The 27,538-nt window shown below is 33.8% G+C and overlaps 4 protein-coding genes across 5 annotated transcripts; all 4 read left to right on the top strand.

The window, feature by feature from the left end:
* Window positions 1-1,007: 1,007 nt before the first annotated feature.
* LOC128158822 (4-hydroxybenzoate polyprenyltransferase, mitochondrial-like) lies at window positions 1,008-9,655 on the top strand. The gene is made up of 7 exons (XM_052821782.1): window positions 1,008-1,063; window positions 1,940-2,495; window positions 3,083-3,371; window positions 4,381-4,466; window positions 5,069-5,199; window positions 7,627-7,815; window positions 9,162-9,655. The coding sequence occupies exons 2-7, from the start codon at window positions 2,027-2,029 to the stop codon at window positions 9,327-9,329; spliced, it is 1,332 nt and encodes a 443-aa protein (XP_052677742.1). The 5' UTR covers window positions 1,008-1,063; window positions 1,940-2,026; the 3' UTR covers window positions 9,330-9,655.
* Window positions 9,656-14,986: 5,331 nt separating this feature from the next.
* LOC128160838 (uncharacterized) lies at window positions 14,987-15,415 on the top strand. Its single transcript, XM_052824154.1, has one exon. The coding sequence runs from the start codon at window positions 14,987-14,989 to the stop codon at window positions 15,413-15,415; it is 429 nt and encodes a 142-aa protein (XP_052680114.1).
* Window positions 15,416-17,411: 1,996 nt separating this feature from the next.
* LOC128158828 (uncharacterized) lies at window positions 17,412-18,792 on the top strand. The gene has a single exon (XM_052821791.1). It carries the CDS (start codon window positions 17,629-17,631, stop codon window positions 18,544-18,546), a length of 918 nt encoding a protein of 305 aa, XP_052677751.1. The 5' UTR covers window positions 17,412-17,628; the 3' UTR covers window positions 18,547-18,792.
* Window positions 18,793-21,790: 2,998 nt separating this feature from the next.
* On the top strand, window positions 21,791-27,198 carry LOC128158829 (putative universal stress protein SAUSA300_1656). 2 transcript variants are annotated; one of them, XM_052821792.1, is made up of 4 exons: window positions 21,815-22,411; window positions 23,289-23,381; window positions 25,755-25,861; window positions 26,769-27,198. In XM_052821792.1, the coding sequence occupies exons 1-4, from the start codon at window positions 22,270-22,272 to the stop codon at window positions 26,985-26,987; spliced, it is 561 nt and encodes a 186-aa protein (XP_052677752.1). In that variant the 5' UTR covers window positions 21,815-22,269; the 3' UTR covers window positions 26,988-27,198. The 2 variants fall into 2 exon arrangements, with proteins under 2 accessions (XP_052677753.1, XP_052677752.1); XM_052821793.1 differs by lacking the exon at window positions 23,289-23,381 and having other exon boundaries at window positions 21,791-22,411.
* Window positions 27,199-27,538: the final 340 nt, after the last annotated feature.

The raw sequence follows: 27,538 nt of genomic DNA, 5'->3' as shown, positions 1-27,538 counted from the left end.
ATTAAAAGAGGGATAACTCTTTATAGGGGACGGGTCAGCGTGCTATATTGGGGCAGCGCACTTGGAAAGAAATTGGGGATCAAGCCCCCCCCCTTCCGAACCTCCTCATAATTCCCACGTTCATGCATATGTTTTTTTTTATGTTTGATTTGTTTCTATAGAAATGAATAAAGATGTGACATCATGACTTAATTAAGTAACTATCGATGAGTGACATTAATTAAGATTTAAAAATTGCTTTTTTTTTTTTTTTACCCCGTTTAGTTTCCGACCTGTTTGACCTTCACAATGATATATAACCTGGCTGTTGCATTCTTTTGTTTTTGTTTTTTTTGTTTTGTTTCCTTTTTTTCTTGTTTGTTTGGTTGTTTTTTGTATCATACATGTACATATGAATGTACAGTACCGATCATATCCAACCTAACACCAGAGTAAACCCCAACTAAACCCTGGGTTTACTTTTGGGGTACACTTTTTGAAAATTTGGGCCCACTTGGTGTTTATTTTTCGGTTTACTCGAGGTTTAGTTTGAGTTTACTTGGAAATTGCTTTTGATGTAAACTGTACGCACTGAAGTATAATGCAGACCCGTCTTTTACAGTATCTTATCATCATTCTGCCTGTAATTCCTGCCCCTTGTATTTTTCGGGGGGGGGGGGGGGGAGTATACTTTTGACTTCAATTCAACTGTTTATTTCATTATTTTCAATTAAATTTTTTACATGGTCCCATAAAAGTGGGGGGGGGGGGGTGCAACTCCATGTTAATTCAGGCCCCCTGCCCCCTTCCCCCTCCTGATACTACGTATTCGTGCCTCAGTGATGTACGATTTCTTCATAGTTTAAATATGTGATATGTCATTAATTAATTAGTATCTGCCCCTGTGAGGCATTTTTTTTACTATTAGTAGCATTCTTTCAAAAATTTTAATGTTTTCTGAAAAACGCGCGATGTACTGGAATAATATTTTTTATTCGTGCGACTCATTCCAAGTACGACTGCTAATTATTTTTTAACTTCCGGTAGTACGGACATCCGAGAAGGAAGAATGACCTGTGAAAAGGTAAATATTTCTCTTATTAATGTGTGCAAAACCACTTTAGTGAAGATGTGCAGAGACGATACAATATTTGTTGACGATGTGATCGTTTGGTCAAGCACAACAAGTATTATTGACACTTCGCCATTGCAAAGTACATCTACGTATGTGCATGTACACCGGGCGCGCTTGATTTTCCAAAAGCGTGTTGAACAGAGTGGGTGCTTGCGAGCTCTCGCCAAAAATTCTCTATACCTGCAAGTTGCTGCAACACAAAGTTTGGCGAAGTAACTTTCAACACAGGCCTCTGAGTTTCTATGAATAAGCCGTTAAATGTAGGGGAAGAGAGGCGATATATACATGTACCCTATCTATATATGTATTTGTATAATGAATAAGGAATCATTCTTTGAGTATTATGTGGTGATAATTCTGTTCGGGTCGTAATCAAATACAATAAAGCTCGAAGCCCCTGCTGGCGGATGTTGTTGACATACACAAAAATAACCGATATATGGACTATACTTGATATTTTTGGATTTATTTATGCCATACACAACTACGATGTTTGAGTTCAGGTATGAAATGCAAATGTTATTGTCCTTTATATAAAATTTGAGCTGAAATCGTTGCAGGAGTGAATCACTTCAGCACTTGCAGCATTACGGAGATCCTATGGATTGTAGCCCTCCCCAAAAAAATTGGGAGAGGGCTACATTATTGCCGCTATTTGACCAAGTGTGTCAAATCTAGACTATCTGTTGTTAACATGTTTACATGATTGTATTGATAGATTATTTTATGTTGAAAAATTGTATGATTTTTATGTGTGTTAATTTGTCTTTTTAAAACAGTCTGAAACATGTCCTAACTAACTTAGGAATTCTTTTACCTTTCCAGTTGCCTTTAGCTTGGATCACGTTTGATATGATGGAGAACATTGTTTAAAGACTTTTTTCTCGCCACTGTTTATTCATACATGCAGTCATGATTCTGAGGAAACCAGTAACACATTTATTCCGACAGGATCCATCTTTCTCAAGACACCTGGCATTAGCCTTTACAAATCGTAGTTGGCACTTGAACAGTCAGACTAAAATTTCAGACAATAGATTATACAAAAGACAATCCAAGTTTATCTGCTTGAACCAAGATTTTTTACCTCAGTCTAAAAAGCTGTGCAGTGTACACCAGACGGACAAAGTCAACATGAATTGTGGGAGCAAAATCTTGCCAACAGACAATGTTTACTGGAGACATGCGCATAGCTTTCACTCAGTGACAGTATCTTCCAATGTACTAGGGGAAAATGTGTCAGCATCAAACACTCAGTGTTTAAAGAATGGTAGCTTTGTTCCAAGAAGAAACGCAAGTTTTTCTCCCCAAGGAATACTAGAGGCATCCCCACCAGCTTTACAACCTTATATGCGATTAATAAGATTTGACAAACCTATTGGTAATTTCTCATATACTCTATACCGTACATGTATCATTTATCACATTTATGTATAAAAAAGATTTGATAAATCTCTAGGTATTACTGTATATTGTAAGTGTGGTCATTTAAATACTGTTTACAAGTCATATTTGCCCAAATTTACTTGTACATTTGATTTGATTAATGTTGATTAAATTTGGCCTTGTGTTTCACAATCAATAGATAACTTTGATTTTGCGACCAGCTTGTGTTTCAGTTTACTATAAATATCTTCTTCCCATTTTGATTTTATTAGATTTGTCAATAAAGTTTAGGTATTACTTTATTTAGGAAAAATTAAATGGAGGCAAAAATTTCTCTGTAAACAGTATTTTCTCAAGATTATTAAAGGCGTCTCTTATCAGCATTTGTATTAACATGGTACAGTAGATTTTTTTATGAAATGAGGATATGTGCAAACCTGAAAAAATATTGATACCATGTAGCCTATGATGAGCATAGTGGTATATTTATCTCATTTTGTTTCAATTAAAATTGAATAGTAATGTTGCTTGTAACTTGCATTGTTCATATTATAGATATATTTCTCCCTCAACAAATTTCAGGTACGTGGTTACTGTATTGGCCCTGCACCTGGAGTATTGCCCTGGCATCCGCCCCTGGAACTCTGCCAAGCCTGTGGCTGCTGGCTCTGTTTGGGGCTGGCGCCTTCTTCATGAGGGGGGCAGGGTGCATCATCAACGACATGTGGGATAAGGACATTGACAGGAAAGTAGAGAGGACAAAGCTACGCCCCATGGCCAGCGGCGAGCTGTCCCAGTTTCAGGGACTGGTGTGTTTGGCGGGGATGTTGTCCGTGTCTCTTGGTATTCTTGTGCAGCTCAACTGGTACAGGTAACTAAAGCCTCAGGGATTTTGTGTTGTGTTTTCTTTGACAATATTAGAAGAGAAGTTTGATGTCCATGGGTATATTCTTGTGCAATTAAATTGGTACAGGTTACCAACATCTCAGTCAGTGTTGTTTGTTGTGGTAATTAATTAGAAACGAAGTCTAGATATTTAACATCCAAAAGTATTCATTTGTTTCACAATCTAATAAGATTGTTTGTTTCATACATGTTAATTTCTATTCAGATGAAAAAGATGATATTAATGGCATTTGTGTGGAGATTTTAGAAAAAAATGCAACTACTATAAAAACGGTAATGCCATATTTTTCAAGTGCAGTGATTACTGCCCTTGCACAAAAAGTAGATATTAAGATTGGACATAAACAAGCTAGCTTATTTAGTTACCTGAGAATGTGTCATTTATATCCTGACCAAAGAGAAAGATAAGCATGCAGCTACTTGGACTGTTACTACTGTATATCAATTAACAAACTTGGAAACCATGGAAAGTAGAATTTATGTACCAGTATACATTTGTTTATTTTGTACTGTGACTTCATCAGTATTTGTGAGCTTCAAATTTTCATGGAATTAAAAAAAAAATCAGTTTCAGGATACCTTCTATATGTCAGTACATGTAGGAAGATAATGGCTCTGCCAACACAGTTTTCTGTTTATATTGATTAGCATTTGAAGTAAACAACAAAAATCCATGAACTTTTATGAATATTTTTTATATTATATTACAGTTGAACCTCGATATCTCGAACACTGATATATCTCGAATACAATGGATATGTCGAAGTGATCTGTAAGACCCAACCCCTTGTTTTTTTAGTATTTTGCCCTCGATATCTCGAATACTTGGATATCTCGAAGTTTTTAACAGTCCAATCTAGTTTGAGATAACGAAGTTTGACTGTATATAATTATTTGTAAGTAACAACAAAACCACAATATATGTATATTTTGCATTTAAAATATGTGTGTTATGTTCGTTTTATACATTTCAGTGTGGTTCTGGGTGCTGCATCAATGGGGCTAGTGATCACCTATCCCCTCGCCAAAAGGATCACATTCTGGCCCCAGGCATTCTTAGGCAAGTCTTTACAAATGTATATCATTTCTTTCATGCTGAAAGGGTTTTACGTCTTTGATACTCTGCTAATTTATTATTGATTTAGATTCTTTGCAAGTACATGTTTTAAAGGTATTTAATTAACTAAAAACCAGATATGGTGCTCACTTTCTGAATTAATCTAAAAAGCACAAAATTCATCATTATACTTGAATTGTTTGATTGTTGTAAAATCTACTAATAATTTACTGAGACATTTGTTTGAGGTTATCATGGTTATATGAATTTATTAAAGGTACTGTAAATAAAATATAATGACTCCCTATTCAAGCTATCGCAATGGACATTAATGATAAATTAAGTTTTAAATGATAGAAAATATCATTATAAATGACCTAATCAAATGTATTTTAACCAAATATTTTCATTGCATTGTGTTTAACAAATTTCAACCACATATATGTATTTCAATATGTTTCACAAATTACATGAACTTTTCTTTTTTTGCAAAATGTTTAACAAATAACATTGATTACATATTTTACGGTAATTGCATTATATATTACAATTAAATATTGTATAGAAATGTGTCAGACTGTTGACTGTTATTTCTGCTTTGACAGGAGTCACTCTGAACTGGGGCGTTCTGCTCGCCTGGTCTGGTATTCACGGCTGCCTACAGACACCGGTTATTCCCCTTTACTTGGCCTGTGTTCTGTATACTATTTTCTATGATACCGTTTACTCCCATCAGGTATCAGTAGCCTTCCCTTTCTTTATAACACAGAAGTAAATGGTGCGTTAATGCCTGAAACGCTTTGCTGAAATAATAATCATGAATGCACAGTTTTATTTTAAGTTATTACAATTTCATCATGCCTATATTCTACTTTTTTTAGTACTTTAAACCACATTTAATCTAAGTAGCCTTGTTTAGTTCTTTGTTACTCGCATTTAATCTCAATATCTTTAGCATGCTGTTAAATGTGTCCATCCTTATTGTATTTTTATGAGCATGATCTGAGGTATATTTAGAATTGTGAGTTCTCGCAAGTGCTTGCAATGCTGAACTTGCTTCAGATTTCTGTAGTTCTTTAGCTGTTGTACACTTTTATTCAATGGTCACTTGCATGCAGATATATGTACATAGTCGAAGGAGAAATAAAAAAACACATCTCAGAGAAAAACTAGCTAATTTTAAAACTCTCTATGTACATGTTCATGTAAATACCCAAACAGAAAAAAATTTGAATTAATTTTGCGTGCTAGTATATCAGAATTTCTTTTGTATATGTACATGTAAAGGAATTGGAAGTTTTAATATATTCTTTTTTTTGGGGTGGGGGTTGGGGGATACAAAATAATTGTCAACGAAACATGATTCAGATTCTATTAGAATTCTGAACAATCAGATGTACTGAGTAGAAATCCTTGGTAGTTATATAGGTATTAGATACCGGTACTTGTATGGTAAAGATAAGTCTTTTCAGATATAATGTACAAATAAAGCAGTGGCACTAAACCTAGTACTTATCGTACATTGAAAGAAGGAAGCAAATCCATATTTTTTATTATGCTCATGAAATGTATTTACTTAAAAGAAAAATCTCCTATATAAGTATGTTTGCATTTCAAAAAGTTCATGATCATCTGCTAGATTAATTAACTACCGGCAATTGAATTTGGTAGAAAAAAATGCACTGGTATAGCCTTTTTGTGTGATGTTTTCTTTGCAAGTAGTCCCCCTTTCCTTCATTTGTTGATTTATGAAAAATGGAAAACCTGTGGCAGCCTGGTATACCAGATCAATGCAGCAATTATCTGTTATGCAAAGTTGGTACTTCATTTATGCATGAAAAATTACAAAAAAAAAAAATAGAGATGTCCTGACACTTGATTCAGTAGCTGAACATTCCAGGCCACTTAACACTTTTTCAGCAAATTTCCAGGAATTGTTATTTGAATATGTTTGCAATGCTTTGGACTTCTGTTCTTCTCTAAAATCTTTTTTTTTACTATGTTTTTGAAGTTGATATTCCAAATTATGTTTGATAATACACAACTTCCCTGCATATATTCTGCCAAAATTTTTTTTTTTTCTGAAATTCTTCTCGCCCAAATTCTTTAAGATAATACAGCGAGGATTCCATTGCTTGGTTAACACATATAGCTAACGATTTGAAATAACCTAGCAAAAAAAAAATCTGCTCTGGTTTGAAGACAGCTGACTTTGAATCACATCACCTTCGTTTTCTATGAAACTTGAACTGCTTTGTTTCCCGACTCTAGGGCTGACTTTTAACTACGGAGCTCTGCTTGGCTGGTCCGCTGTCACAGGTTCCCTCGACCCTCTGTCCGTCCTTCCTCTGTATTCTAGTGGCTTTTGTTGGACCATGGTCTACGACACCATTTATGCTCATCAAGTGAGTGCATGTAGTTGTTCAGTCATTTGCATGTGATTCAGGAAGTTTCACGTTTTTTTTTTCTTCTTTTCTTTTTTTAATTAAAGGGCTGGGTGGTGGTTGCCATTTTTAGACAACCAGTATATCAATATCCTGGAGACGAAGAGCCCAGTCTGTATTTGAATATAGGAGGATAATAATTATTTTAGAGATAAAATATTGGGATTTTTTGTTACTAAATGTTAGTGGCAAAAAATACTATATTTAAAATTTTTAGCTAGATCTGATGAATAATTTGATCACACTCGAACCTCCTTAAGATTTTTATTGAAAAACATGTTTATACTTTAGTTTATACTTGAACTTTTGTATATTTGTACAAATTTTATTAATATATATTCAATATATACAAATTCTTTTAAAGAGATTGTAGAATATAATTTTGAGCAGTGGTCTCTTATACATGTATTAATTTCAGAACTATTAAATATGTTCATGTGCATGTATCAATGTTTAAGTGCTTTTTACTAAAGTGCCTTTTTATTTAAAGCATTGCCGCCTTTGGTGCATTGAACATTTAGCATCTCTACAATAAGTTGATTAATACATTTGTTCAATTTTAAAGATTTGTTTATTTTGTAAAAAGGCTTAGAAGACATAGTAATATTCTTAAAGAGATCCATTGCTATATTTACAATTACAATACCTTGTACAGAAGCAAGAAATTTCACCAGTATGAGTAATCTTATTAGAGAGATTTTTATTGTTGCATTGACAAGGACAAGTATGATGACATGCTAATTGGGGTGAAGTCCACTGCCCTGAAGTTTGGGGATAACACCAAAGTCTGGCTGACTGGGTTTGGGACTGCCATGGTGTCCCTCCTTGTTCTGACGGGGAAAATGTGTGACCAGACCTGGCCATACTACACAACTGTGTCACTGACCGCCGCCCACATAGCTCACCAGGTAAGCACCAAGTCCACATAGCTCACCAGGTAAGTTCCAAGTCCACATAGCTCACCAGGTAAGCACCAAGTCTACATAGCTCACCAGGTAAGTTCCAAGTCCACATAGCTCACCAGGTAAGCACCAAGTCCACATAGCTCACCAGGTAAGCACCAAGTCCACAAAGCTCACCAGGTAAGCACCACGTCCACATAGCTCATCAGGTAAGCACCAAGTCTACATAGCTCACCAGGTAAGCTCCAAGTCCACATAGCTCACCAGGTAAGCACCAAGTCCACATAGCTCACCAGGTAAGCTCCAAGTCCACATAACTTACAGGGCAAAAACTTAACCCATATAGCTCACCAGGTGAATACTGAGTCAGCATAGCTCTCTTGTTGAAAACTGCGTTGACATACCTCACCTGGTGAGTAGTGAGTTTGCATTGCTTACCAGATGAGAAGTAAGTCAACATCAGGTGAGATATGAGCCTATATAGCTCACTAGGTAAGAACTAAGTTCACTTAGCTCACTAGTTTAGAACCGACTCCACATAACTCATCAGGTGAGAACCGACATCACATTTCTTACCAGGTGAGTACTGAGTCCTCATTCCTCACACCTCACAAGGTGAGTACTGAGTCCACAAAGCTCAAGCTCACTAGATGAGAAATGAGCCCACATAGCTAACCAGGTTAGAAATGTTTGTACGTGGCTCACCAGGGGAGAACTGAGCCCACATAGCTCATCTGGTGAGGAATGAGCTCGAGCTTACATAGCTTGCATGAACTGTGTTGACATTGCTCTACAGGGAGTTATTGAGTCCAAGTAGCTCCCTAGATGAGAACTGAGTAAACGTTACTCTCCAGGTGTGTACTGAGTCAACCTAACTCCTTAAGTGAGTTCAAATCCCTAATTCCTCCCTAAAAACTGAGCCAACATAACTCCTCAGGTGAGGATTAAGTTCAAGTAGCTCAGCAGTTGAGAACTGTCCCCCTGTATCTAAACAGTTGAGTACTGAATCCAGATGGATCAGTTTAGATATGGTGATGGCTGATGGAAAAAGTTATCTAAATGTTAGGAATAAAGATTAGGCTACTGTAAATTCCTTATTTTATGCAATTACTCAAAACTGCCTGAAAAATAAGAGCAAGATTTTCAAATTTGTTAGGGCTGCTTCTCGCAATTTTACACAGAAATTAATTCCTTGCTTTTAATAATAAAAGACTTGTATTATTTTGTGATAGTGTCAATTATGTTGTATACAGGTAAAAATAATGTAGTATAAACTTGTACTGGGCATATATTATTTGGTTTATTGCCTCAATGTAATGTGCACTAAACTCTCTATCTCTCTTGTATTACAGTTGTATACGGTAGACCTTAACAACCCCGATGACTGTGCCAGCAAGTTCCGCTCCAACACCCAGCTTGGCTTTGTCATGTTCATGGGAATTGTTTTAGGAAATCTCTTGAAAAAGGAGGAAAAAAGTTCCGACAAATCAGTGGAACAGGAAAAAACTGTTACCCATTGATAAACTTTCTCAAAGAAATTTTAATAGATTTAACATTTTTGCAGCTTTTTTCTTGTTAAAGCATGTAAAATATGTACCAAGTACATTGTATAATATTTTATGAGCAAAGCTGCATTGAAATTAAGATTAGTTAAATCTAATAAGTTTTTTTTTTTTTTTTTTTTTTAAATCTTTGTATGTTTTATACTTTTATCCCTCCTGTATTTGAATATGCTTGTCTAACAGGCTTGTAAAATCCTTAATTAATTGTTATTATGCTCTCTTCATATGAGATCTATGTATTTCCAGAATATATAACTCAGGAAATAAAAAGACTTAAATAAATGCATGTTTGTTTCAGTATTTTCCTCTCTGTACAAGTATCGCTCTGAGAGTCTCTCTTCTACAATCATTTTTAGTTACAGTTATTGTAAAACTCATTTGGCACGGACACAGATATAGCAGAATCTCGGATAAGCAAAGTTATGTAAAGTACTTGGAAAAATTCATTGCTTTCTTGTAAAATTGTAATGTTATAATGAATTGTGTTAGGATGAGTTAAGTATTAATAGTGAATTGATTTCGAGTCCCCTTAAAAGTCATAAATAATTTATTTTTTTCCAATACAAAACTGGTAATTGTTTGAATGATTTATTTTCATCTGTGTCACTCAATTTATAATCCATTAATGGTAGGCTTCAAAATAAGTTAGATTCATTTATATAAAATAATATTTCATTAGGCAAACATGATAGTCATGATAGTGGGAGGAACGGATCCAAAACCCTTGGGTAGCGAAGATGAACATTCATTCATATTCTCTCTCTCTCTCTCTCTCTCTCTCTCTCTCTATTTCAGCCCTGTCACTTTCTTGTCAGTTTCAGCCGCTTTTAATTCGACCAATTGATAAACGGGGCGTGCTATTTCAGTTTGGCTGTTTCTATAGAGCTATGAATTAATGATAACTTAAGTTTCCATAAGAAATAGAGGGAATAATACTTGGTAGATGTAAATATATATAACTGACAAAAATTTCAAATACATGTACTTGTAATGAATCATTTTCAATAAAAAGAATACTTCCAATTACACACTGATTAACATGTATATAAATGAGTTGTTGTCTACTACCCATCGTCCTCACTGATTCTTCAGGGAGACTTAGTTGGGCAGAAACATGTTGATTATTTGCTTGATCTCTTTTCTATGGAACTCCATATACGTCAGCCAACTGTTATTTGCCCACTGTTCACTTTTTACTGCTAACATGAGTAAATCAAAGTACTGAAGAACTGACGGGAGTTGATTTTGTCGATGTTTATTTATTCTAAAATCAATGATATGTTTTTTTGCATGACAAGTACATGTATACGTAGTTTCTAATTTGAATTACGCATATTTTTATAATATGAATTTTTTAGATGAACTTTTTCGACTAGAATATCGAGAAACCTCCATATGAATCATGTTAAATAATATTTAAAGATAAAATTAATTCAATTAAACTATGTATCAGTGGTAGAACTATTTCTCGAAAATTGTATGGATCCAAGCAATATTGAACTCTAGTCTCGTTCAACCAAACGCTCAGCTGACACCGTAAATCTCCGACAAGGGTTTACGGAGACAGCCGAGCGTCGAGTTGAACGAGACTATATTGAACTCTGGCGTAGGAATACATACGACTACAAAAAATATTTATTTGTTCGTATCATTTAAAATCTGACTATTTTTAAGGTATTTGTAAATAAGTTTCCTTGAAAAACAATGCTTTAGCATACATTACATCGAATTCATCAATTAATTTCAAGAACTAAGTCTTGTCAGGAGCAATCATTTGTGCTGAGGTCCAAACACTGTTTCACTTCGGTTTGTCGGAGAGTTGATTAAAAATCAACTCCCAAAAATAAAGTATATCTATATATATAAAGTATAAAACATTTTGTTTCGATAGATTTACCTTTTATATGTGTGGTGATTGTGATAAGTTTTAAATCGATCAAATGTTACTTTTTTAGCTCAACGAGACGAAGTCGGGGGAAGCTTATGCTATATACACTCGGCGTCGGACCTTGTAAAGGTTTTTGATGCAGGTCCTGAATCTAAGTTATTATTTGTCCTAACTTCACCAAACTTGCACGGATGATGCATCTGGACCTATTCTGATTGACTTGACAGGCTTGGGTGCTGAATCTGGGCAATGGATTTCAGATGCTGGAGGAGGTTAACGTTTTTGGTGCAGGAGCCCTTTGATAGCCATTTCAAAGTTACTACTGCTCCTAACTTCACCATACTTGCATGGATTGTGCGTCTTAAATTACTGATGCACTTGACAGGCTTCAATGCTGAATTTGAGCCATACGTTTCGGATGCAAGATGAGGTTAAGGTTTTTTGAGCAGGTGCCTTTGATATACAACTCTTAGTTGTTTTTAGTTCAGCCTATATCAAATTTGAATAGATGACGATCTTGTGATTCCTATACACTCCACAGGCAATGATGCTGAATCAAAGCCATAGGTTTCAGAAGCTGGAGAAGGTTAAATTTTTTGGAACAGGTCACATATGTTTAATAGATAATGGTACTATTTCAAACTTGCATGGTTGATTTAACTGTAATATGAATGAATCGCAGATGTAGCTTCAGATACAGAGCCTGATCTCCAAAAATGCTAAAAAAAACCTCCTACCTTACTCAAACTTGCTTGATAGATGTGTATGATGTTAAATGATACTACATGATTGCTATAATACAGTATTGTATGATATTATACACGATTGTATTATATGATACAATATTATTTTAATATCATATAATATTATATTGTAACAAAATTATATGGTACAATGTAATATTGCATCAAACGTTTTGTATATTATGTTATGATATTGTATCATATTATATTTTTGTGTATACTATTGTTTATTTCCATACGATATTGTATGATATTGAATTATATAATATTAATAGTATTGTCTCACAACACATTATAATACATGATATAATATCATATGATTTGATATTGTAAAATATATAATATTGTATCATATGATATGATTAAATATCGTATACTATGATATTTTTTAATATTATTGTATCACTTGAAATTGTATAATATAATAATGTAAAATGAAATACTGTATTATATTATATATAATTTTATCACATGGAATTGTATCATGTGATATTGTATCATATGATATGATACAATGTTGTATCAAATTTGTTTATAATATGATACAATATCAAATTATGTTTCATACAATCATTTTTATATCATATGATACACTATCTTGATTTACAACATGATATCATAGAATATATTATTAAAATCATATTTAACAATATTGGGATGCATTATTAAATATTATATTGTATGGTGTTTTTGATGTATTATTTGTTCAAATACAATAATTTATACGAAATACAATACTGTATCGTATGACACAATATCATATCTTGATACATTGTCTTATGTAACTATATTCGTATTATTTCATTATATGATACAGTTTTATATTGTATCATATAATAATTCATATGACACAATAATGTATAGTATCATAGTTTGTAATATCGTTTTTATATACATCTTTATTAAATAATATTGTATCTTACAATACTATATGAAATTAACATATGACTATCAAACAATTTTTTTGATATATGATGTAAGACATTGTGTCAAACCACACTGCAGTATCCACGAGTATCCAAGAACATTAACTCTTTTTCATATGATAAAGGTGGTCCCATCAAAGTGTTGCCTCGTCTCGGTAAGCTTTATAATCTGTGATTATACCTATGTTTTAATTCACTGACAAAATTTGTATTTAATATATCTCACATTTATGAATAGTAAATATTTATTTAATGCAAAATACAATATTCACTTGAAAGGTGTTCATTTATTGTAAAATACGGAAGCGTATTAATGTCAGTCTGTTACAAGAATTCTTGAAATGTAATTTCCAACATTATTCTAGAAAAAAAATCAATTTCTTACTTTAAAATTCAAAGTTTTAAGTTGAAATTATCAAAATAAAAGTTGTAAACTCCATCTAAAATCTTTTGAACTCTAAGAAATTATCTTTTTGCACATTAACTTAAGTTCTATACATTGATACATATATATTGAATTTCTTGTTTGATATCAGTAACTATTTCGAAACTAATTGTTTCAAATTTAGTTAAATTTGATATTATACATTTAAGAATCATTGAAACATTTTTTTTTCAAATAGAAGTTTGATTTATTGCCTATGTAACATTATAAAGTAAATGTACATAAATGGCCATGCATTGTACATGTAAGTGCATCTATGGAAAAACTTATCAAAATGCATGATCATTTTCACACATTCCATAAACTAAAAATATGCCGACATTTTCAGCTACGGGGGTAATTTCGAATTACTATAATTACGTTATATCATGATAGCTGATTCATCATTATATCTAAGTAAAATGATAATCTGTCAAATGCTGCACATCATCGTAATATTACTGGAAGGCGGAAACGTTTGGCCTCATATCAGAATCGCTATGGATTGATAAATCGTTTCATGGCACTGTGCATTCCTATAACTATTACCGGTACAACATTTTAATAATCATTAGCAAGCAGACGTCGGCTATATTGTTCCAACAACAATCGATTAATTCCTTAAGATTAAAACCGTTGCATCTTATCAGTTAATGTTTCCATCTATTTAATAAACAATTTACTCAGAATTAAGATTCCAATCAACAAATATCCATTTAGCCCACAGCACCCGGAGCGTAAACAAAAATAACATTCTGCGTAGGTCCTTCCCAAAGACAAAACCGCTGAAGCTATTAAGGGGCTTTTATATAAAGCGAAGACCAACATCCGCTTTCAAACTATAATTGTCCTATTCTCATGCTATCTTCAGTCGTTACAGCTAATGAATATGACTCGTTCACCACCTTTGAATAGATCGATTCTTTGTTCCAGAGCCTTACCTGTAGAATAACTCAGAATTTATTGGGCACAATAAAGAAATCAACAATGTTGACGAACTACCAACACCGACCAAAGATGAGGATTCCACGTCATCTAAAGAAGGTTTATTCTTTTTTTAATTTTCATCATTTTGCCCTTGATCTCAAATTCGGGTGTAAATGTATAATTTTTTTTGATATCGTATGTTCTTGTATCAACTGCTTGATTTTTTATAGACTATTGTGGTTCTTTACCTTCTGATTGAAATTTTTACTGTAACAAGCAGGAGACAGCCTTGAGTAGTTAATGACACGTTGTTAATTGATTGACTTTTGTCATAAACATTTCTGGAATTACAGATAAAGTAATTATTTATAGCGTTCCCTGTTGCATGCATCTTGACGTAGAAATATTTATTATCCTAGTGACAAACAGGTAAACATACAAGTCAAACATTTGATTTTGGATATTGTTTTTAATATTTTGTCTGTAATTAGATTTCAGCAATGTCTTATATGAGCAAATAAAGCACATTCTGGGACACCATGGGATGTTCGCCATCTTCTTTCGATGCAATCCCGACTTCGAACAAGAATTCTTCAAAGACGCCATCTTCCTTCGGACCGGAACCTTCGTCATATGTATCATGTGAGGTAATGAACGAAAGTGAAAAACGACTTGTTAAAAAAACCTGGAAATATTTGGCTAAAGACATGTCTTATAATGGCACCCGAGTGTTCGAAAGAATTTTCGAACTTAACCCCGATCTGAAACAGTTGTTCCCGTTCCGAAATAAAGAAGGGGAGTTACTGCGGAATGATCACGACTTTAATGGCCATGCTTCACGCTTCATGCAAGCAGTTGGGGCAGCAATAGACAACATCAATAATCTGTACATGTACTTTGGGCCTTTACTGATCGGGCTCGGAAAACAGCACGTCGAGTTCGGCGGATTCAAGCCGGAATATTGGGATGTGTTCACAGAGGCAATGCTATATGTTTGGGAAAAAGAACTCGGTGATGTATTTGACGACAAATGTAGAAATGCATGGACTAAAGTGTTCGAGTTTATAATGGAACAGTTGAAGGTCGGGTACAGCCAGGCAATGGATGAAGAAGCAGGGAAACATATGATAAAATGAAAATTCAGCAACTTGGAAACGATGTCTGCTCTCACCTGTCTATAAGAAGAATCAACAATGGAGTGAAGCTTCAAACTGACGATATAGTATATGCATTGCCTTTTGCTCGCTTTATTTATTGATAGTTGGTTGGAACGTTATAACTCCATAGTTCTCTCCGATGCAATTTAGCGTTAAATGTACATGCATGCACCAAGCATAACCATCGCCTGATGTACATTTACCTTATTATTTTACATGAATATTTGCAATAAAATTCGGACTTCTATTTTAAAATCTTTAAATGTTTCAATATGTTTTTAACATGTATAATATCAAGCTTGACTAGATTTGGAACAACTTTGTGTTTAATTACTCACTAAAAATGAACAACAAGTTCAATATACCCATGTCTAGAACTTCATGAAAAATGTCCAAAACGACAGTTTCTCAAAGTTAAACAATGTACTATATATTAACATGCAAACAAATCCAATTGGCTAAAATATGATTATAAAAACACAATCCAATCTCGTATGAAAAAGAAGGGGCATACTAAATCTATACATGGGCATATAATTTTTGCAATTGTGTGATATCATAAACGAAATTCTTCATAAAATCGACGATTAGAGTTGGAACGTCCAACATTTAGTTTGGTTATTCCATGCAACTTCAATCATGGAATTTAAAAGTAAGATTTCAAGAATTTTTGTTACAATGTGGCATTAATACGCTTCGGTGTTTTACAATAAATAAACTCCATTATCTACATATTGTACGTACTTCCCATTACATTGAGCATAAAATAAATATTTACTTAATAAATATGTTACTTGGCCCGTGTAAAGAAAAAGAGTAACGTTCGATTTAAAAACATATACATTTGTAATAATTACCAGGCATAATTAATTTCTAATTCAATACTCTCTTCTCTGGAATTTAGCTAAATCTATTAAAAAAATTGTTTTAATGGCATGCGCGGATCTAAAAAGCGGAGGGGTATGGAGAATTCAAATATCAAAGTGACGTGGTAAAACAATAAAAAATAAACATTCAAACACCCCCTCCCTTTCGAACTCTGAAGTTCTGGATCACTAGCAAATGACAATGTATTCGTATAATGAAACATGTTGGATCCGCGTACAAACGTGAACTTTGTACAAGTACGTCAATTAACAAGTTACTTTACTCCTTTTACCGTAACTTGGCATTGTTTGATTAGCATACAGAAGAAGGAAGGATATTCTATTGTCACACAATGTAGGGTGAGACGGCCGGCGGAAATACAGGCAAGTGCACTGTTTTAATGTAAAAACTAATATATTTTTGTATCGAACGTATTGTTTAAATCAAAATAATGCGACAAACTATTATTATACTTAACAATGTAAAGACGTATAATGAGTTGTCTTTCTTTAGTTTTGGTCTAGTAATGAAAAGATCTTTCATTTGTGGACTTAAGTCACATTGTCTATGTGTATTATTCGTAATCTGTATAACTACGATATTTTTTCTTCTGAATCATTTTTTAGATAAACATGTTAATCATTTAGAAACGACCATGGCCAACTCAACTCAAGCTAAACGGACTCTGTTCATACTGTACAGCAAACCACTTTCTTCTTAATCCATCTAAAGCACACGACATTGTTCCATTCAGATACGGAACAGGAAATCGCTTATTCTGTCGTCTGAGAAACCCATATATTACTGTTTTGATTGCTGTCATTCATTTTGTGATAATTGTGAAGATGGCCATACCCAGCATACATCGGGTTGCGTATCAGAACATATCCACGTGCTTGTTGATATATTACAAGGTCAGAATCTAGAGTTAATGAATAATATCATACCCTGGTATCGGTCGGCGATCGACGCCATTTTGGTTAAACTTTCGGAACTTCCCGCAATGTACTCTAAATTTAATGAAGAAATTAACTCTCACAGACGCTTCTTGCATAAATGTATCGATGAGATATTTGATAGAAACCTCGAGAAAGTAGACCTAATGCAATCATCTCATCGTGAAAATCTTTCAGAGGAACTAGACAGGTCTCGTAAACAACTTGTATCCATGAACAAAGTACTAAGGCACAACAACGAAGTCTTGGGGGACTGTAGATTGTTTCAAACAGGGGAAACGAACAAAATATTAAAAAAAATTATTGGATCAATATCCTAAACTTTTAGAAAAAAATCTTCCATTGTTTGAGAAAAATGATAATGGTTTGATGGAAAAGTTGGAAGAAATTGCTGGTTCCCTTCACGAACAGAACCCTATGTTTACTTCATCATTCAGAATTCCTCCCCCTTGCATAAGTTTTGAAGCAAGAGGAATGATAACTACTCCAAGACTAATATCACTACTAACTGCCGAGTTTTATTGTGGGGACATCGTTTGTGAAAAAGGTGGAACGAGCTGGGTTTGTGGGCTCGGGTCGAGAAATATTACTCAGTATGACATCACGCGAGGAAAAACGGGAAATATAATTTCGGTGACATCACACCCATCTTTTTTGGCAATCAATAGTTTGGGTCATATGTTTTACACCGAATTTTGGGATAGGTTTGTTAAATGTGTTACTTACAAAATACCATCAACTTTTACCAAAACACAAGGTTGGCAACCTCGAGGAATCCATTGTTGCATGAATGATGATGTTCTTGTTACAGAGTTCAGCGATAACCTGCAACACTCGAGAATCGTTCGATGCGACGCTTCCGGTCGCTGCTTAAATGTAATTGAATTTGAAGAAGAGAATGCACAACATGTGCCATTATTTGACAATGTACTATTCATCTGTGAAAACAAAAATGGCGATATAGGAGTTACGGAACGTCACAAAAAGCGTGTCATCGCAGTAGAAAAGAACGGAAGGAAAAGGTTCGAGTATTCCGGTCACATTCGATCAAGTAGCTTCACCGAATTTGAATTTGCTGGGATTGGATCGGACAGTCGTTGTAACTTTGTGATTTCAGATCCCAAGAACTACACGTTTCATGTTGTGGACTGGCAAGGAAAGTTCTTGTTTTATGTTTTACCGGGAGAAATAATTGCTCCAATGGCGCTTTGCGTAGATGACGAGGACCGAGTTTGGGTAACCGAACCACGGGGCACTATCAGAGTATTAACTTACATAGACCACTGACAGCTTCAAAATTAATTTGTGACATGTTTGATTGAGTCTATCAGACTTTATGTACATTGAGGTTTGCATCCATTTTCTTTCAATTCTCCAAAACAGTGAAAATACATTGTACATAAAATTTTACAGTATTATCATTGATAAAGTAAATCAATGTAATGTACACGTGTATCAAACTGTATATATACAACAATGCATTTACGTATTGATTTCATTTCTCTGTTGGATATACTGCATTATTGTTACATATTTAACATTTCAATGTATGTCAGATGGGGAAAACCCATTAAAATGTACCCCCATCCACCCCCTCCCCCAAAAGTAAATTGAGAAAAAACTGCACTTTCGATTAACCAGGATGATATACATGTACTATCTTAAAATGTAAATTCAGTTGAACGAATTTGAAGTATCATAATTTTTTTCTCTTCAGGATTGTCTAAACAAATAATTATGTAAATACCAAGTATCTAATCAAATAATATACATAAACAGTGACACGAGACAAGGGCACTGTAATCTCGTTTATATAATGCCCTGATTATAGGGCACAATGTAACAATTGGAAAGTGTACATGTACGTATAAAATACATGCAGCGCGCTGCTCTAAGAACAATATACATGTCAATATATTCGTCATTAATAATATTTTTTTAAAATGCATAATTATATACATATACGTGCTAGTTAACTTCTCTGCATATCAGAAATCTACATGCATCTTATCTAAAGGTGGGAAAACCGACTTCAATTATTTTGATATTGATAAAAATTGCAGAATGATCGTCTTCCCTTTAGCAAAAACTGTTTAAAATATGAATGAAATTAATATAGATAATCTACCCAAAAAGATACATGCATTATTACGTGTAGATAACTTATAGAAATATGTTACTTTGATTTGAAACATTGTTACATTTACTATACATGTACATTAATTTTACACGCTTAAACGATATTTGCATGGCAATCCATGCCTTGTTACATGTAAGTAGGTTCAAGTAGTTTTAGGTGCGTTAATTAGGTAAGAGTGCAGACGATTCTTGCAACAAATTCAGCGATAAGTAGTCAACATTCCAGGTAACTTAGCAACAATTCAAAATATTTTTTTGTCATCATTGCAATGATAAATTAAAAAGACCAAAAGATATTGTACATTGAATTCTTTTTACACCAGGATGCCCGGGGAGTGCGGTAGGCAGGCCCACAACAAGGGTCCAATTTTTACAGAGGAATATTTGTGCTAGAATACTCCTAAAAAGCTGCTAAAAACCATTTGGTCAGAAAATCTAAAACTGTTAAACCATCCAAGGGTAGTGCACATTCAAGTTTGTTCAAATCATAGTCCCCAGGGGTAGGCTGGGGCCACAATGAGGGTTAATTTTTACAAGGAAATAAACTGGGGAAAATTTTTCAAATTCTTCATGAAAAATCATTTGATTTCTGTTTGTAATGACCCGAAAAAAATTCACTGTGTTGGATAATATAGTATTACCAGTGCCAAGTTGGCGATTTGCACCCGTCCAGTAAGTTTTGAAATTAAAAAAATCAAAAATTCAGTAGAAAATTATTAAATTCATATTTGAAAATCATTTACCAGCTGGATTTATAGCATCCTCACAATGTCAGGGGTCATGAGTCCACTGGATTTATTGAAATTTCTACCGGAATTTTTTTTCTGCATTTAATAGAATTTGAACAAAAACATCATACAGTGTATTAAATTCTGACCGGAAAACGATTTTTAACATTTTTATACATATCGGAAATTAAACTCCTACAAGATATGTTGACAGACCGACATGATTTTCAAATATCATGTAAGAAAATTTTTCTATGATTTTTTTTGGATTTTTTTTGGAAGGGGGGGGGGTGCACATTAGACAGGTGCAAAAACTTCCCCCTTTAAAGTGGCATTATTAATTCCTAGCACGTGTATTTAAACATACATGTAGTTTTTTTTCTAGCAAACATATGCATCCCTGGTACAATGTATAAATAAAGACCGTGACTGACTTTTATCCATTTTAAATGACTTGTCCTCGAAGAAGTCAAAGAGAAGCTAATATGATACCACTGATTTGTTATTTTTTAATTATTTTGTATCTTCACTTGTTGTATTTTATCAAGCAAGTTATCAGTTCATCTTGTTCAAACAGGCACCTGACTATGTTCTTCTTGTAATAAAAATACCCTACCTAATGTATTATAAACTATGAAGTGTTATTTTTTTCTAAAAAAAGATTAGATGCCTGTGAAAATAGACTGAACTATTCAGTGGCGGATCCGGGATCTCTTGAAAAGAGTGGGAGCGAAGTGACCGGGAGTCTGAGGGCCGCTTTGAGACCCCCAATGGGCCCCTGGAAGCTCTCGGGTTTTCTGCAGGTCTTATATATAGATATTTTTAAATTTTAATAACAAAGGCCACCCTGGGGCCCCCTCTAAATCCTCCAGTGCCATTTCGTCGAATATAGTTATCATGAATTTAACCTATCAAATAATTTGCTCTTCAAAGAATAACCACTTGTTTTTTATTGAGGATTTACAAGTCAAACTGAACAAGCAATCAACAACAACAGTTATACATGTCCATTGCCGGAGACAGTATTTTTAAATTGAAACAGTTACCGATGAGGATTGTTTGAAATATTGTTATTGTCAAATTATGTTGTTTTTCCACGAATCAAGTGTAATACAAAATTACTACACTTCCCCGATCACCAAAAACCCTCAACATTTTCTGTCTTTTCAATGTGGACATATAATGACTCAGCACAGTTCTCAGAAAAACTTAAAACATTTTAGCATGTGATAAAAACATGTTGGGTTCACTTGGACAAGCCCACAGGGCCTATATATATATATGTCACTGTAAATACTATAATTATAACACATATATAATTATATATAGTTAAATCCAAAAAATATCGCACTGTCCGGTTTTACGAGTATAAATATATATGCATTGCATTTTTTTTTGCATGTCTGCACATGAATGCCTCAAGTAAATACATATACATGTAAGTATTTAGAAGTTTTGACATTAACACAGTCGAAGTGGGCTGTATTCGGTATCATTTAATAATTTCATTCTAAAATCGAAACATTTAGTCAGTAAAAAGTGAGAAGTAGTGTAAAAATAAACTTATGTAAAAGTAACCGAAGAGAGAAAATCATTGTCGAATTACGCGTTCACCAAAGCATCTGTTTAATTATAAGCACGTGTTTATCCTTAACGACATCAAACCACAACACTTGTTCGCGTGATTTTGAAGCTATGAACTTCCTGGCCCGTTTTTCTGTATGTTAACAACGATCTATGGCGCATTCCTCCACTTCCTATGGATATACTGCTACACCAGTGTGTCACTATGAACTTACTCCCCGAGTGATTTGTTGTTCCTTGTAGTGAGTGAGACCAGCTGACTGGCAACAGTTGTCTCTCTGTGTCGTCGTTGTTTTTGTTGTTGTTGTCGATTCAGTCTGTGTTTATCTAGAAATTTACGACAGTTGTTCACCCTTTGGGCTAACCTGGCTACATCTGGGCAGACGATCTTTGTTGTTTGATAAATATGTTAATTTATCGCCTGTGTGGGTATTACTTGCAATTTAAATACGCGCATTTACAGGCTTAAAACAGTCAAACCTACCAAACCCGTATTTAATTATCATCAAACTATAAAAGGATCAGATTTGAAGTGCTTTTAAAACGTATACATGGGACAATGTTGAAATTCGCATATGGACACAAAGGTCATTCCAGTGACGTCAGAGTTCCATCTTATGGGGATTTAACCGAGACTTTTCCCCCACGGACCGTGATGGTAGCAATGGATGGAAGCGAGGACTCCAGATTTGCGTTTCATTGTAAGTATACATGAAAAATTTGTTTCAATTGAGTATTTTTATTGGTGACACATTTTTTGCTTATCAATGCAAGCGGCGTGTATGGTGCTTGACTTTAAAATAAAATTTGATTTCCTGTTGAACAGATGGGACGGAAATTTACACAAATATATCATTTATCTGATCAACAAAATTGTGTTAATGATTCATGCGGGTATCCAAAAAATTGTTCAAGGGGGGATTTAAGTTGCCGGAGGTAGGGGTGGCCAAAGGCATATTTGCGGTAATTTTACTTTCATTTTATGAAAATTTAAGAAATTTTCATATTTTCAGGAATGTCTGCACCCCCCCCCCCCCCCCAACCTGCGCATTCTGATTCATTTTATCCGAATACTAAATGTTTGTTGTTAAGGGGCCACATGAATAAACCACAGTGTATGTATATGTAAACAAGGATAAAGAAGAAATGAGAAATGTCAGAACAAGCGTACAGTAGTTTTGTTAGGAAATTAAATGAAGATTTATTTAATACAACCTTTTTTGTCCCTGTTATAAAATTAATTTTTGCCGTGAAGAAAAACTAAATGTCTGGACCTGAAAGCTTTAAAGAAGCATACATTAATATCGTACGAAATTGCAAGACTGTGCTCAACTGGTTTAAGGTTTCTTACAAAAGATATTTAATGTGGATGACCTTTAAATTAACTCTGTCACAATTAATTTGAAATGTGCTCAGAAGGTGATGATCGGCCCCGGGGATGGCAGTGAGACGTATGTGTGTGTGTGTGTATGGGGGGGGGGGGGTGTATACGTGTCGTTGTTACAGTGACATGAAAATTTAGAATTGTTTTTAATGAAGGGTATTGAATAGTAATTTGGTTTTTTTGTTTCTCCCCAGGGTACGTGCAGAATATCCACAGGCCCGGGGACAGGGTAGTTATAGTGTTCGCCGTAGAGTTCCATTCGGAGCACGACTCCAGGTGGCTATTTTGTAAGTGAACAATCGCTGAATGCTCGTGACTAATTTTATACTCTATTAATCTCAAACCACAATATATATTAGTAACTGTATGAAAATTTTCAAATATTTTAAATCTTAAATATATATTAAATTCATATCTCTTCAAAGAATTGTAGTAAATAGCTTTAAAATTTGACGTAGACCCGATGGCTACATATGAATTTGTTGACTGGTTAGTCTCCTTACATGTGCTATAATATTTTCTTATGATCAAAGCCGATCTTTCTTTTCTGCATGTAAATGCCTTTGATCGTATCTTCAATCTTACATCAATATAACAGTGCATGATATTAATAAGTAAGACGTCTTACATTTTTTTTTCATGAAAATACGACTTGCATATTCATCATCTAGAAATATTGATGATGATAGTACTTCTCTCTTGGAATTATGATCATGCATTCTAGTAATGCATTTGGTTCGGAAACTAGGGGGTATCCATCAAAACAATATGATTAAAAATTTTGCCGAGCCTTAACTCTATATGATCACATAAAAGAGATACGATAATGGCCTATACTAACATAAATATACAAAGTCGCTTAAAATGTTTGTGACAAAATTACAGTGTATGTAAGCGATGTTTATGACCAGAGCTCATCTATAAATCATGGCCGATAGTAAATTGCAATTACCACCTCTCTCAGCGCTCGTAAAATCAATTTACCGCCGGTCATGGTATTCACAGCTGTTGGGGGAGCGCTATACATTGACAATAAAGCTGATATGATTTCCTAGATTGGCGTAATATTAAAGAGAAATTTATGTACCAATGTTGGTCTGTTATCAGTATAAAACAAATATTGGAGTTTGACTTCTGGAATACAAACAGATGCGGGCTACAGGGCATCGGGGCCTTTCGATGAGGACTGTATATTAAGTGAACGATTTTAATCTAGATTGCCTTAAAACAATAGCATTTTGCATACGGTAGATGTATGGTTTAACTTTTCTCGAACAAATTTCACTAAACTGGCTTCTTTTACAATTTAATCATACTTTAATTGCTGCTTTTATGGCAAAATTGGCAATCTTAAAAATGAGATACATGTACAATATTACATGTACTAGTACTCTATATTAATTAGCATCAGTAATATGACACAAAATACAATAATGGATATATCTTTAAGAAAATCTGAGTGAATATTGCAAAAAAAAAAAATCTACTAAAGTTATAATCTAAAGATTACAAATAACTTGTATTATAATCTTAAGTTTGTGATTTCCAGGTATTATATCTTGTGTTTTTTGCCCAAGAGATTTTAAAACTGACGTATTTTCATACAGACTACTAAATAAACCGAACATTTGCTATTACATGTACAACAGAATAGGATACATTCAATGTACCAGTCTTAAAAGCATTTTCATTTCGTCTTTCCTTTCATCTTTGGTTTGCATCATTTACATCCCCTGGTTCTACTATTTATAACAGGATACACGAGTATATACATGTAGGTAGCGAAACAACTGACATATCATATATGTCCTAGATATGTACCTTAATGACCAGCTAGTCTTTTAATCATTTGATGACGTGTTTAATGACCCCCAACGTTATTGATGGTCCGTGTCAGACTAGGCGGTAGGGGGAAAGGTGGGGGGGGGGTAGGTAAACAACATTTGCTTACTGATACAATAGAATTTTACTTCATTCTCATAATGAGAATAACATAATATTCATTAAATTCTTTTCAAATTGTTATTTGTACTGTGCCACACCCAGTTAATGAACAAACCTGGCCGGTATACATAAGTACACACAGGACATAAATCAAATTAGGAAAGTTTTTAGATATACTGTATGCAGGAAAAATTTCGTGAATTTTATAATACTTAAGGAACATTTTAATTTGTGTCACACAGGAAGAATCATATAACGATGTACATTGTCATTGTTGCTCAATGTTTTGTACTTTAACATGATTTAAACTGATTGTGTACCATTATAATATTGGACTATGAAAGGAGGATGCAGAATAAACTTTTTTAATATTTGTGTTAAATTTCAAGTGCTCTCTTTCATGATATTATTCAGGTCACGAGCAAATATTTTCAATTTTGAACACATAAAGAGTTGATTTAAAAAAAAACCGAATAAAGAACCTTAATCAAGGCATATTAAGGTTGTCTAAACAAATTCAGTAATTAAAGCCTATTTACATGGTTGTTAAATAGAAATACATGTACATGTATATTTGGATGAAAAGTTCAATACATTGCAGAAAACCACAAGATTGGTATTTTGCACATTGTGAAAATAAGATTCATCATTCTATTTGGACTTTTTTCTCTGAAGAGATAGCAATCTACATTCCAACGTGTCTTTTTATTTTTTAGCTTTTACAGAAAGTGTGGAAGAAAAAGTAGGTGGATCTCTTGACAAAGAAAGAGCAAGACACCTCGAGACAGTAAAAAAATTCTCAAAACTGTTAGAAAACTCCAAGGTAAGACTGTGCATGACTTCATACGTTGGGTTGAACTATAACATGCAATGAAAATTCTCGATAAATGGCCATTTTTAAAGCTATACACGCTATAATTTGCGTCAATTTTGAATAAAGGGGAAAATGTATGTGTTTGATTACTAATAAAAGTTACCTTTATGTTGTTAATTATAATGCTCGATTCGATCACGTAACAAATATATCAAATATTAAACAATAGAAAATATTTTTTTTCCTGCCAGGAAAGTAATGCCTCCTTGTGAATATCAATCTATCACGTGATATCGACAGCTAAATTTAGTCTATCATACCACAACTGGTGAAGGGTCAACATCTTCATAATTGTGATAGTATCACAAAGGAAAGGATATTTTCAGTAAAGCATAAATTTATCCGATGTACGAGTACAAACAAAAGAAAAAAATACAAGCCTGTGAGTAGATATGAATACTTCCTTTAAAAAAATGACGTAGACCTGTGTTTTTCCCCTATGTGCTATTTATAGATCCTATAAGTAAGGGTATCGTGAATGACAAAACGTATTTTACTCATTATACATGTATGTATTTCAAATTAACTACTGTTAAGCATATTAAAAATCAAGTTGGATATTTAATTAGACAAACAATAACGACCACCTAGTTCTCCGCGGACATGCGCAATGAGGTCGGTTTCGCTCTTCCTTCATCAATATTCATGAAAAGGTATATTTTCCTGGCAGGAAAATAAACAATTAAAAATCTATATCTTTGTAACGAGATGGAATTCACCATTGTAATTTACAGATTAAGGATAACTTTTATAAGTAGACAAACACATGCGTTTTCACTGTCATTCAAAATTGACGTAAATTATAGCGTGTATAGCTTTAAAATTGACTAGCTAAATATATCTTATTTTTCAACAGATTTTAGGTGAAGTCAACGCCATCGATTCCAAATCCCCGGGAGAGGGTATAGTACAAGCTGCCAAAGAAATCCACGCCTCTTTTATCGTGACCGGCACAAGGGGTCTCGGAAAAGTGCGAAGAACTATTTTAGGCAGTGTCAGTGACTATATACTGAGGCACGCTCCAATGCCTGTAGTTGTCTGTAGATATGTGGAGAAGAAAGGTTGTGAAAAGTGATATCGTGATATATAACAATAAACTGTAAACATTCCTAAAGAGTAATGTTGTCCTCACCGGAACTGATGAAATGGTGTATTATGAATATGTGTCAACTGTTGAACCTCTTACCACTATGGAGTTCGTTTGATCTTCACTTTTCAAGTTATTGTTATGTGTATGGACATTGTCATTTTGTATGATATTATTGTTTAATAAAATTAAGAATGTTCCCACTGTATTTTATTATATATGACATAATAAAGTAGACAGTGCAATTTAATCACATCCACAGAAACTGTAAAGATAATATTGGCCTTAAAAACAGCTTTTTGTGACTTGATAATGCTAATAAGTTCATTTTAAGAATACTTTTTCAATGATTGATTTTGATTTGTAAATGTGAAGTTTGTAAAATATAGAAGAGACCCTATACAAATAAATTCCATAAACAGACGTTAATTTTTTTTTTAAAAATTATTATTATAATGATACAGAAAATAAAACCAAAAATCACATTGATGTATGCGTATAATTCGATTTAAAAAATTTAAAGCGTTGACTTGGTCCTT

Source organism: Crassostrea angulata, chromosome 8, assembly GCF_025612915.1.
Source record: "Crassostrea angulata isolate pt1a10 chromosome 8, ASM2561291v2, whole genome shotgun sequence".
NCBI classification, from domain to species: domain Eukaryota; kingdom Metazoa; phylum Mollusca; class Bivalvia; order Ostreida; family Ostreidae; genus Magallana; species Magallana angulata.
Note: the sequence above shows the minus strand (reverse complement) of the source record. Positions and strands in the feature narration are given on the sequence as shown.

Coding starts and splice junctions, on each gene's coding strand:
- LOC128158822 (XM_052821782.1), top strand. CDS start 2,027: ATGATTCTGAGGAAACCAGTAACACATTTATTCCGACAGGATCCATCT. Junction 4,467..5,068: donor CTGGCCCCAGGCATTCTTAG/GCAAGTCTTTAC, acceptor CTGCTTTGACAG/GAGTCACTCTGAACTGGGGC. Junction 7,816..9,161: donor CCGCCCACATAGCTCACCAG/GTAAGCACCAAG, acceptor CTTGTATTACAG/TTGTATACGGTAGACCTTAA.
- LOC128160838 (XM_052824154.1), top strand. CDS start 14,987: ATGTCTTATAATGGCACCCGAGTGTTCGAAAGAATTTTCGAACTTAAC.
- LOC128158828 (XM_052821791.1), top strand. CDS start 17,629: ATGGAAAAGTTGGAAGAAATTGCTGGTTCCCTTCACGAACAGAACCCT.
- LOC128158829 (XM_052821792.1), top strand. CDS start 22,270: ATGTTGAAATTCGCATATGGACACAAAGGTCATTCCAGTGACGTCAGA. Junction 23,382..25,754: donor CGACTCCAGGTGGCTATTTT/GTAAGTGAACAA, acceptor TTTATTTTTTAG/CTTTTACAGAAAGTGTGGAA. Junction 25,862..26,768: donor AACTGTTAGAAAACTCCAAG/GTAAGACTGTGC, acceptor ATTTTTCAACAG/ATTTTAGGTGAAGTCAACGC.